Source organism: Antechinus flavipes, chromosome 3 (assembly GCF_016432865.1).
Source record: "Antechinus flavipes isolate AdamAnt ecotype Samford, QLD, Australia chromosome 3, AdamAnt_v2, whole genome shotgun sequence".
In the NCBI taxonomy this organism is placed as follows: domain Eukaryota; kingdom Metazoa; phylum Chordata; class Mammalia; order Dasyuromorphia; family Dasyuridae; genus Antechinus; species Antechinus flavipes.
In genome coordinates this window covers 617,397,338-617,408,887 of record NC_067400.1, presented here as the reverse complement: position 1 = coordinate 617,408,887, position 11,550 = coordinate 617,397,338, and the positions used below count along the sequence as shown (strand labels likewise).

Below are 11,550 nucleotides of genomic sequence, written 5' to 3'. Positions count from 1 at the left end.
TCTCTCTCTCTCTCTCTCTTTCTTTTTCTCTCCTGTCTGTTTTTCTCTCTCTTTTTCTCTCCTGTTTCTCTCTCTCTCTCTCTGTTTTTCTTTTTCTCTCCTGTCTCTGTCTCTGTCTCTCTCTCTCTCTCTCTCTCTCTCTCTCTCTCTCTCTCTCTCTCTCTCTCTCTCTCTCTCTCTCTCTCTCTCCCCTGACCCTTAGAAAAAGGATTTCACTTCTCAGACCCCACTTTCCTAATCAAGCTACTAAGAATTTGAGCTAGATACGGGAAAATTCTCAGCACCCAGGACCAGAGCAAGAGCCCAGGAGCCACTAGATGGCACCACAGTGCACGGAGCATACAGTTATCTACAAAGCCGACTTCAGATCAATAGCTGAGTCACCTGCCCAGGTCACTTTACTACTCTCTGCCTCAGTTTCCCCTGCTGTAAAACGGGCACGATACCATTTCTCCCCCTGGGTTGTTGGCGTGTTCAGGAGACACTAGTCAGAAAGCGCTTAGCACTTACTAAATGCTCTCTTCCCCGCTCCCTCCTGTTCCCTCCCGGCGGAGGAACCGCCTTCCCTCCCAACCGTTTTGGAATGGTTCCGCTCTCTCGGGCACTGAGTCCTCCGCTCTTCCAGAGAAAGGAGAGGGAGCTGTGTGTGGGGGCCGAGCAGCGACGGGATCTCCCTCACCAAGAAAAGCCCCTCCCCCTCCGGGGCTTGCGGCTTTTCCCAACAACCCTTGGGCTCCCGCCCACCTTTTCTTCCCACGTTCTGCGCCGCTCTGCTCACTGACCCCAGAAAGGCTCCGGCTGAACTGAGTTGTGCCATTAAAAGCGGAAGTCGGAGGCTGCGCCAGTGGCCGCCGTCCCTCCCCCTCCAGCCGTGGACCTCCCTCCTGTGGCGCGCGGAGATCGCTGGCGCAAAGAGCATCTCAGCTCGAACCCTGGCTCCCCCCTGGCCTTTGGACTCCGGGCCCTCAGTTACTCCCTCGGGAAAATGGGATTTCAAATTCTTTGGGTGATCTCTTTCAGGTCCGCTCCAGCTCCTTCTTGCATCCCCCCCCCCCCCCACGGCCACGGCCTCAGAAAACGAGTTTTCTCCTGCAAACAGCGCGGCTCCGAGGCGCCCCCTCCCCCTAATCCCCCCCAGCACCTGGGCCAGGGAAGAGAAGGGGCTGCTCCTTCCCGAGTCAGAGGGGCGCCCCCTACCGACCGGGATTCAGCTTCCAGCAATACGCGCGCGCGCGCACACGTGCGCTCATCACAGCAGCGCCCCCTGTCACCCACAAAACATGCGCGCTCCCGCACTGCCTCCTCCCCAGGAACATGACTCACCCTCAGGTCACCAGGCGCCGGGCGGGGCCCTCTCCCGCCCTTTCTCTTCTCCCCATCCCCTCGCTCCCCTCCCCCCCCTTCCCCCACCCCCCACAGTCCCAGGAGAAGGTCCCGGATTCTGGCCCAGATTCTCCGATGTAAACCCTTGCGTTCCCTCCCCAGCAGGCAGGGGCTGTAACCGAGCCGTGCCCTCGTCGTCCGCCTCTCCCTCATCACTTACTCATCATCCGCTCATTCAATCCGCTGCCTTCCCGTCTCTATTAAGTGTCAAGTGTGTTCCGCGGCCCCCCCTCCCTCCTCCCGCCCCCAGGGGTACAAGGTGACACAAAATCCACTTCCTGACGCCCGAGCTCATAGTTTATAAAAGGAATGAAACCAGGCGGGCAACGAGCATTTATTAAGCACCTGCTGTGTGCCAGGAACCTTACCAGGGCCACAAAGAAGGATCCCTTTCCCCTCCATCACATCAGGGTCAAATAAGAGATCCCTCCTCCCAGGTGTCTCCTCGTGTATCTGGGATAAACAAAGCTGGGGGGGGGGGGTCACCTGAGCTGGAGGGGCAGGAAGGTTTCCTGAGGGAGGGGGCACCTTCCCTCTCCGCCCCCCCCCCCAGGCCTGGGACGCTGCTTCTTCCTCCCCTCTGCATCCTGGGACCCAGAGCCCGGATCGGGCACCTCTGCCTCCCATCCACCCCCGGGGAGCTGTCAGCCACAGCCCGGCCATGTTCCGGCTCTGCTGCAGGGCCTCGGGCCAGTCTCTGCTCTCCGAGGGGACCCGGCTTCTTACCCCACAGGGAGGGGGTTAGAGGAAACGTCCCCGGTCCTGGATCTGAGCTCTTGGGCTCCGACTACCTCCAGCTGCCCCTTCCCAGGGAGGGGCCGGAGCCCAGCCCCCTCCCCTCCCCTCCCCCCACACCCAGAGGAAGGGGGGAAGATGAGGCCCTCTCCAGGTGAGATCTGGGTTAGAAGGCCCGGGGAAGCCCCGGAAAGTTCCCCGTCACTCCAGTCAGCAGCAGCGCGGGGAACAGGTTGGTCTGGTCCCCGAGGCCGGGCCAGCCCAGAGGAGGGGAAGGCTCGGGCTCCCCGGCCCCTCCCTGCTTGTTCGTGGGGAGCGGCGGGAGCTGGGAGAGAGGGCCCCGACCCTGCCCCGTCTCAATGCCTCCTCACCGTCCTGGCGCCGGCTGAGACTTCCCACACCGGGAGTAGCAGCCCCTCGGAGGGGCTCCATGGCCTGGCTGAGCCCGGGAGGCTGCGTCTGGAAGGACTTTGTGTTCACAGGTGAGAGGGGCCCCCAGGGCTGATGAGGGAGGGCCGATCTCCAGGCTCTCAGCTGGAAGGAACTTAAGAGGGAGTCCGGCCCAACGCTCCCATTTTAGAGGGGCAAACTGAGGCCCAGAGAGGGAAAGACATGGATGGGTACTCGGTGATCCCCACTAAGTAAGGTAAGTCCAGCCTGTGGGTGTGAGGGTGTGTGTGTGTCCGTGTGTGTCCGTGTGTGTGTGTCCGTGTGTGTGTCCGTGTGTGTGTCCGTGTGTGTGTGAGTGTGTGTGTGAGTGTGTGTGTCCGTGTGTGTGTGTCCGTGTGTGTGTCCGTGTGTGTGTCCGTGTGTGTGTGTCCGTGTGTGTGTCCGTGTGTGTGTGTCCGTGTGTGTGTCCGTGTGTGTGTCCATGTGTGTGTGAGTGTGTGTGTGAGTGTGTGTGTCCGTGTGTGTGTGTCCGTGTGTGTGTCCGTGTGTGTGTCCGTGTGTGTGTGTCCATGTGTGTGTCCGTGTGTGTGTGAGTGTGTGTGTGAGTGTGTGTCCGTGTGTGTGTGTCCGTGTGTGTGTCCATGTGTGTGTGTCCGTGTGTGTGTCCGTGTGTGTGTGTCCGTGTGTGTGAGTGTGTGTGTCCGTGTGTGTGTCCGTGTGTGTGTGTGTGTGTGAATGTGTGTGTGAGTGTGTGTGTGTGTGTGTGAGTGTGTGTGAGTGTGTGTGTGTGTGTATGTGTGTGTGTCCGTGTGTGTGTCTGTGTGTGTGTGTGTCCGTGTGTGTGTCCGTGTGTGTCCGTGTGTGTGTCCGTGTGTGTGTCCGTGTGTGTGTGTCCGTGTGTGTGTCCGTGTGTGTGTGTCCGTGTGTGTGTGTCCGTGTGTGTGTGAGTGTGTGTCCATGTGTGTGTGTCCGTGTGTGTGAGTGTGTGTGTCCGTGTGTGTGTCCGTGTGTGTGTGTGTGTGAATGTGTGTGTGAGTGTGTGTGTGTGTATGTGTGTGTGTGTGTGTGAGTGTGTGTGTGTGTATGTGTGTGTGTGTCTGTGTGTGTGTGTGTCCGTGTGTGTGTCCGTGTGTGTGTCCGTGTGTGTGTCCGTGTGTGTGTCCGTGTGTGTGTGTCCCTGTGTGTGTCCATGTGTGTGTGTCCGTGTGTGTGTCCGTGTGTGTGTGTCCGTGTGTGTGAGTGTGTGTGTCCGTGTGTGTGTCCGTGTGTGTGTGTGTGTGAATGTGTGTGTGAGTGTGTGTGTGTGTGTGTGAGTGTGTGTGAGTGTGTGTGTGTGTGTATGTGTGTGTGTCCGTGTGTGTGTCTGTGTGTGTGTGTGTCCGTGTGTGTGTCCGTGTGTGTGTCTGTGTGTGTCCGTGTGTGTGTCCGTGTGTGTGTCCGTGTGTGTGTGTCCGTGTGTGTGTCCGTGTGTGTGTGTCCGTGTGTGTGTGTCCGTGTGTGTGTGAGTGTGTGTGTCCATGTGTGTGTGTCCGTGTGTGTGTGTGTGTCCGTGTGTGTGTCCGTGTGTGTGTGTGTGTGAATGTGTGTGTGAGTGTGTGTGTGTGTGTATGTGTGTGAGTGTGTGTGAGTGTGTGTGTGTGTATGTGTGTGTGTGTCTGTGTGTGTGTGTGTCCGTGTGTGTGTCCGTGTGTGTGTCCGTGTGTGTGTCCGTGTGTGTGTCCGTGTGTGTGTGTCCCTGTGTTGCAGGATCTGGGACATCCCCACATCCCCATTTCATATAAATAAAGCAGCTGCCTGTCAGGGAAAAGCAGAGGGCGCTTCCCCCAGGGAGCCGAGGGGGAGGGAGAGGAGGAGGCCGGGGGAGCCACAGCCAGCCTCCCCTCACCAACCCTCTGAGCCTCAGTCTCCTAATCTTGAGAACAAAAATAAAGTGCCCGAGGGAGCCGGGGAAGCCCCCGGCTGAGTAACCCTTTGGCTGCTCCCACTCTCTGCACATTCTCGGTCACCCCGGCTCGGGGGCAGGCAGTGCTTCATTGCTCCTCTTTGGGTCTTGGGTGCCTGAGCCCCAGCAAGAACCTGATGAACCCTGACGGGGCCGCATTGGATCCCAGTGAATGGCGAGCTCCCTTCTGTTACAACGTTCTATGTTCTAAACCCTCTTGTCTCCAACATGCTCCATTCTAAGGGCCTGTTCTAAGCCCCCTCCCAGCCCTGACATCCCCTGTTCTAAGCCCCCTCCCAGCCCTGACCTCCCCTGTTTTAAGCCCCTCCCAGCCCTGACATCCCCTGTTCTAGGTCCCTCCCAGCCCTGACACCCCCTGTTCTAAGCCCCCTCCCAGCTCTGACACCCCCTGTTCTAAGCCCCCTCCCAGCTCTGACACCCCCTGTTCTAAGCCCCCTCCCAGCCCTGACATCCCCTGTTCTAAGCCCCCTCCCAGCTCTGACACCCCCTGTTCTAAGGCCCCTCCCAGCCCTGACCTCCCCTGTTTTAAGCCCCTCCCAGCCCTGACATCCCCTGTTCTAGGTCCCTCCCAGCCCTGACACCCCCTGTTCTAAGCTCCCTCCCAGCCCTGATACTCCCTGTTCTAAGGCCCCTCCCAGCCCTGACACCTTCTGTTCTAAGCTCCCTCCCAGCTCTGACACCCCCTGTTCTAAGGCTCCTTCCAGCTCCAAAGAACCTTTCCTATTCTCACTTTCAATTACTCTATAATTGAAAAGTCCAAGAAAAAGCTCCTCCCAGCTCGACGGGCACGGGATCCAGGGACTACCCGGCCAGGGCTCACCGTGACTCCGTTTCCACCCTCCCACTCCCAGTTGTTTGCGGGACCCGTTCCATTCCCGTCCAGGGGAGCGGGCCTCTCACCTCGGGATCTCCCTCTGCCCTCCCCCAGCCTCCCTCCTGGCCTGGTGCGCTGCCCCTGGATCCTGGGCTTATCTCCTCGTCGAGAAGATTCCCGAGGTGCCCCGGGAGGGCCAGGACGTGCTCCTGTCTGTCCACGGGGTCCCGGGGACCATCCAGGATTTCAACTGGTACCTGGGCGAGCAGACCGACGGCAGCACGCGGCTCTTCTCCTACATCCCGGGCCTCCCCAGGCCGCAGAGGAACGGCAGCGCCATGAGCGGGAGGATCATCTTCGGGTTCCCCAACGGCTCCCTCCTCCTCCGCCACGCTCGGCCCCGAGACAGCGGCACCTACCAAGTGGCCGTCACCCTCAATCCCGACTGGACCGTAAAGGGCAGGACCGAGCTCCGGGTCGCGGGTGAGTAGCCCGGCCCTAGGAAAGGGCCGGGAGGGGATCGACCCTTGCCTAGAGGCCGGACGGGAGGGACGGGACACATCAGGCAGCCCCTGGGCTGAGGAGGAAAGCGGGTCCTGCCCCGGAGCCTGGCGTAGAGCCCCGGGAGAGACTCCCAGAGAGCTCCGAGCGAAAACTCCGAGGGTCCAAGGTTAAAGTCGGAGCCTTCAGTCATCTCCCACCCTGATAGCTAACCCGAGCCCAGAGGGGAAGTCACTTGCACCATCTCCTGCCACCGGGGTCCCTGCTCAGGTCTGGAGCCTGCCCACCCCCCGGGACACAGAATATAGACTCTCCTCTGGGGGCCGGGAGGGGGCTTAGAACAGGGGATGTCAGGGCTGGGAGGGGCTTAGAACAGGGGATGTCAGGGCTGGGAGGGCCCTTAGAACAGGGGATGTCAGGGCTGGGAGGGCCCTTAGAACAGGGGATGTCAGGGCTGGGAGGGCCCTTAGAACAGGGGATGTCAGGGCTGGGAGGGCCCTTAGAACAGGGGATGTCAGGGCTGGGAGGGGCCTTAGAACAGGGGATGTCAGGGCTGGGAGGGGGCTTAGAACAGGGGATGTTGGTCTGGGAAAGGCCCTAGAACAGAGAACGTTCTGATTCTTTAGGACAGCAAATGCGAGGGTGAGGAAGGGCCTTAAAACAGAGACAGGCTTATAAATGATGTCAGGGCTGGGAGGGCAGAACAGGGCAGGGCAGGGGGAGGAGGTCCCTGGGAAGGTCAGGGATGCCCAAGTCAGCATCTCGACCGAAGGCTAAGGGCTCGGGGCCTGGGACTCGGGGCCATTTCTGGGACCCAGCGCGTGGGTTTCTTTGGCTTTGTCTCGCTCCTGCTCATTCATCACAAAGGCCGCGCTGTTCCCTTTTTTCCGGAGAATGGGAGAGAACTGATGAGGACAGGGCTTGTGTTGCCAGGGAAGGGATGGGAAGGACGTTCAGACCGAGAAGACAGTGTTGATTGTGATCTAATAGCTAGCACTGATAGAGCGCCTACTATGTGCCGGGCCTGGAGATAAGCACTTTACATCTCATCACCACAACCCTAAGAGGGAGGTGCTGATTTTATTCCCAGTTTGCAGATGAAGAAACTGAGGCAGGCAGAAGTTAAGGCACTTGTCCTGCATCACACATCTAAGCCGTCTTCTTGATCCCGATCCCAGCATTCTCTCCTCCTAGCTGCCGTTATTTTTGGAAGTAATTTGACAAATTCGTTAAGAGATAAATAACAAAATAAAATAACAAATAAATCATAGAGATATAAATAAGTAAAAAATAATAATAATGAAATATCAGGGGTGGGAGGGCCCTTTGGATTCATGGAGTCCAACCTTCTCTCGACAGTTGGGGAAACTGAGGCTGGAGGGAGAGGGCTTCCCCTCGGGTGTCCGGTCCAGAACTGGGGAGTTCTGTCTGAGCGGACCCACAAGGGAGGCGGAGAATTCTGGGACTTCCCTCGGGCCAACGAGGGTGTCCCCTTGCTCTTTTTCAGAGAAATCCGCGAACACCACGAAGTCCCAGCAGAGGGGGAAGGACGGCAAGAACTTGGGGCTCGCCCTCACCGTGGCCCTCAGCTGCCTGGGCCTGGGGGCCCTCCTTGTAGGCGGGGGCTTGGGCTACCTGCTGCTCACCTGCTGGAGGAGAAAAAGCCCGGGGTAGGGTGGCCCATTCGTACTTCCCGGTCCTCCCCCTAGGGCCCCCTCGTTGTCAGCGTGGGCCCAGATTAGGGGAAGAAACGCAGGGTTAAGTTGCGCTGAGACCTCCCGTTCTAGCGGGCTCTGCTACAATACCCTCAGGGCCAGGAGGATCCTGGGAAAGCCCGTCCCATTGCAGCCGCCAGAAGGTCCTTTAAATCAAGATGAAGTTGCCGCCGGGACTTGGCCCTTTCCCTTCTTCCCATCCCACTGATGCTGGGCCTACTCCCGGCCGGGCCGTGATAGAGTTTATGAGTATCCCCTCCCCCACCCCCCCGCCCGAGATTTCCCTTCTGGTCTCTGCACTCCCAGGCCGTCCAGCTACTCCATGGTGGGGTGATCTCCAGCTCCAGAGGGTCCTTCCCAGGATGAGGTGCCAGGAGATGGACACCAGCTCCAGATGGCAAAAACTAGACCCTCAGCCAGATTAAGGAGGGCAGGGATCTCACCTCCCTCGGCCAGATTAAGGATGGCAGGGATCTCACCTCCCTCGGCCGGACCCGAGTCATTCCTGTCCAGGTCCCACGAGTGGTAGGGAAGCCAGTTCGCCCCCCCCATGCTTCGCCCCGCCATGAGCCACTAGGCCACCCTGGATGCATCTCTTATCCCCCGGTCCAGTCTAACACAACCAGAATCCTCTGCTGTTCTTCCAGGCGCAATAGAGCCAAACAGGACCTGGGAAGACACATGTGCCACAAACGCGAGGCGGGTAAGAGCCCCGAGGGCCCCGAGGGCAGGGGTCCCAGTGTGTTGTCTTCTGGGCCCGGGGCTCCTGGGCCTCCCGTCAGCCCGTGCCCCTCCTTGTTCCCCGCTGCAGACGGCAACAACCAGTACGAGGTGATCCTTTCTCCCGGCCCCCGCGCAGAGAGCAGCGGCCCCCAGCCGAGCCCCGCTGCGGTGAGCCTCTCCCTCCAGCCCCTCCGGCCCTCCCCCCCACGCTCACCCTGCTCCCAGCCCGGGAGGCGGGACATCGCCCAGGGAGCCGTGTGCTGAGCCAGTGAAGGGACCCCCACTCCCCCTGGGGAGCAGATAGGTCAGGGAGGGGTAAGAGGTTAAAGGTTAAGGGAAAAGGAGAAAGCTGAGGGTTCAAGGTTTTCACTGGGGAGAACCAAAAGCATCTTAAAACCAAAGGGGGGGCAGAGAACGCTCTGTAGTTACCCGTGTTCTCTCATGTCCAGCCTCAGACCAGGAACCAGGAAGCCGAAGAGCACCATTATGAGGTACTAGAGCATGGGGGGGGGGGGGGGGGGCAGGAAGCTGTGCTGGGGGAGGGAGGAGGAGAAGAGAGGAAGGGAAACCCAGGAGGGCTCTGGGAGCTTTCGGGGCCTTTCTCCGTTCCTTGCTGTCTCTGGGTCCCCGTCTCCTCCACTTTCGGCTGAATCTCTGCCTCCTTGTGGCTCCCACAGAATTACCGAATGCTGCAACTGGAAGGGCCCAAACCACATCAGAAAGAGGGATCTTTAAAATACAGGACAGGAAGTGAAAGGGCTGGGGGGGGGGGGTCAGAGCTGGGAGGGGGCTTAGAACAGGGGGTGTCAGGGCTGGGAGGGGGCTTAGAACAGGGGATGTCAGAGCTAGGAGGGGGCTTAGAACAGGGGGTGTCAGAGCTAGGAGGGGGCTTAGAACAGGGGGTATCAGGGCTGGGAGGGGCCTTAGAACAGGGGGTGTCAGGGCTAGGAGGGGGCTTAGAACAGGGGGTGTCAGGGCTGGGAGGGGGCTTAGAACAGGGGGTGTCAGGGCTGGGAGGGGGCTTAGAACAGGGGGTGTCAGGGCTGGGAGGGAGCTTAGAACAGGAGATGTCAGAGCTGGGAGGGAGCTTAGAACAGGGGGTGTCAGAGCTAGGAGGGGGCTTAGAACAGGGGGTATCAGGGCTGGGAGGGGCCTTAGAACAGGGGGTGTCAGGGCTAGGAGGGGGCTTAGAACAGGGGGTGTCAGGGCTGGGAGGGGCCTTAGAACAGGGAGTGTCAGGGCTGGGAGGGGGCTTAGAACAGGGGGTGTCAGGGCTGGGAGGGGCCTTAGAACAGGGGGTGTCAGGGCTAGGAGGGGGCTTAGAACAGGGGGTGTCAGGGCTGGGAGGGGGCTTAGAACAGGGAGTGTCAGGGCTGGGAGGGGCCTTAGAACAGGGGGTGTCGGGTCTGGGAGGGGGCTTAGAGCAGTCCTTGTAAGGGTGTATGTAAGAGGTGGATGGCATCTTTCTGAGGTTCTAGTCCTCCTGCCTCATCTTACAGAGTCAGAAGGGCCCAGAGAGGGAGGGTGACAGACTCTAAAAGCTCAGAGCTGGGCAACAGTCCCTTCCAGGGGCCAGATCCTCCAGCAGGGCTGACGCTTTGTCTCCAGCGGAGAGTTCCCATGAGGGGAGCGCGCTCCTTCCCCTTCAGGATGGCCCCGTTAGCTTCTCTGCTACTCTTGAGTCCTGAGGAGTCCAAAGGCCACTAGGACCCCAGTCTTTTCAGCCTGCTCCCGAGCCCCCCTCCTTCCTCCTGCACTTGACTCGCCTCTGCCCGCGCTGCCCTCCCTCTGTGGTCTCTCCGGCTCTCCCCGTCCCTACCCAGACTTCAGCCAAGCTCCCTCTTTTGGCCTCCCCCAGGAGCTGCAGGACCCAGACCCCGCTCCCTACTGCCAACTCACGCCCACAGTCTGACCCGGAAACCCCCCCCTCCCCCCGGGGGGGGACTGAGCCCGGAGCCGCTGGGAAACAAAGCCTTTGCAGAAGAAGGTCTGGGCCCCGGGTCCGGCCTCTGGCGCTGCTGGGGAGGATCGAGCTTGGCCCGAGTTCCCAGGAGGCCGCGGCCAAGTGCCGGCCCCGCCCCCCTGCTTGTGCCTCTGTCTCATTAAACAAGACTCTCCCGGCCCCTCCCGGGGGGCGGGCGCCTCGGGGCTGAGCTCCTGGACCCCGAGAGGAGGAGACCCCTGCAGGGAAGCTGGGAGGGGAACCAACGTCCGGGCAAGCACTACCACGGGGCACCCACGCCCTGCACCACCCACCTGGGCACACAGGAGGGCGCTCTGTCTGGGAAGCTGGGAAATCACCTGACCCTAGTTCCCCCTCTAGTAAACAGGGGGTGGGACTGGATTGCAGGAGAGAAAGGAATGTGCACTTATTAAGTGCCTACTGTTTGCGGGCTGCTGTGGTAAGCATATCTCTAAAGATCTTCTTTGATACACCCCTGAGAGGTAGGGGCTATTATGATGCCCATTTTACAGCTGAGGAGTGATTTGTCTGCCTCTGATTCTTACTTCTGCCATGGCTCTGGGCAGTTAGCCTCCCCAGGCCTCAGTTTTCACATCTGTAAAATGAGTCCCCTCTGACGTCAGAAATGTAGGACCCAGTGAGACCTCGATGTCTGCAGGAGAGGGCAGGATCCTCCCCCAAGATCTGCCTCCAGCTCCAGGACCGCTGTAACAGCCCCGCCCCTCCATGGGGGGTCATGATATCCAGCCCCCTGCCTCCGCCTCCCGGGTCACCAGATCTTGGGCGTCCCAGGGAGGCGCGGTTCCCGTCACCATGTTTGATTGCTCTTCTCTCGGCACTGAAAGGACAAGGCTCCGCGGGGCTTCTTGGGCACCGGGAGGCGGGGAGAAGCCTCCGGGCACCTGAGGTCTCTTTTGGTTCGGACAATAGGGCATTGTGGGCATTAAGTTTGGCCGGGGACGAGAGCGCCCGCCAGGGGGCAGCACAGCCACACACACGGATGGCTTCGAACCGCGGGACTTTGTTCCTCTGTTTCCAATTAAAATTCCACCTTCGGAGGGTCTGCGGGAGAGCTGTACCCTGCCTTCCGTCCGTGGCGGGGAGCGGCGGGCTCGGACCCCTCCCCGCGGGGCATAGAGGAGGAGGTCTCCCATCAGCCCCTGAGAGCTCTCCCAGCAGCCCCCAGAGGTCTCCCAGCAGCCCCCGGGAGGTCTCCCAGCAGCCCCGAGAGCTCTCCCAGCAGCCCCGAGAGCTCTCCCAGCAGCCCCTGGAAGGTCTCCCAACAGCCCCCCAGAGCTCTCCCAGCAGCCCCGAGAGCCCATTTGAATGACAACAGCCAAGAGGCGGGAACGAAGTCCACCAC

At 60.2% G+C, this 11,550-nt stretch overlaps 1 protein-coding gene and 1 long non-coding RNA gene across 3 annotated transcripts; one reads left to right on the top strand and one right to left on the bottom strand.

Moving 5' to 3' along the window:
* Positions 1-1,412: 1,412 nt before the first annotated feature.
* Positions 1,413-11,250, top strand: CEACAM19 (CEA cell adhesion molecule 19). Its single transcript, XM_051989475.1, has 7 exons — positions 1,413-2,600; positions 5,400-5,768; positions 7,294-7,456; positions 8,149-8,204; positions 8,313-8,392; positions 8,674-8,715; positions 10,083-11,250. The coding sequence occupies exons 1-7, from the start codon at positions 2,549-2,551 to the stop codon at positions 10,134-10,136; spliced, it is 816 nt and encodes a 271-aa protein (XP_051845435.1). The 5' UTR covers positions 1,413-2,548; the 3' UTR covers positions 10,137-11,250.
* Positions 6,848-8,740, bottom strand: LOC127556372 (uncharacterized). Of its 2 annotated transcripts, XR_007952445.1 has the most exons (3): positions 8,654-8,735; positions 7,981-8,170; positions 6,848-7,432 (listed from the first exon to the last, which is right to left on the bottom strand). It is a non-coding gene; the product is annotated as an uncharacterized LOC127556372 (long non-coding RNA). The 2 variants fall into 2 exon arrangements; XR_007952444.1 differs by lacking the exon at positions 7,981-8,170 and having other exon boundaries at positions 6,848-7,435; positions 8,654-8,740.
* Positions 11,251-11,550: the final 300 nt, after the last annotated feature.

Bases quoted from the DNA above. Each gene is read 5' to 3' on its own strand.
- CEACAM19 (XM_051989475.1), top strand. From the start codon at position 2,549: ATGGCCTGGCTGAGCCCGGGAGGCTGCGTCTGGAAGGACTTTGTGTTC. The intron at 2,601-5,399 runs GTGAGAGGGGCC...GCCCTCCCCCAG, and splicing joins GAAGGACTTTGTGTTCACAG to CCTCCCTCCTGGCCTGGTGC. The intron at 5,769-7,293 runs GTGAGTAGCCCG...GCTCTTTTTCAG, and splicing joins GACCGAGCTCCGGGTCGCGG to AGAAATCCGCGAACACCACG.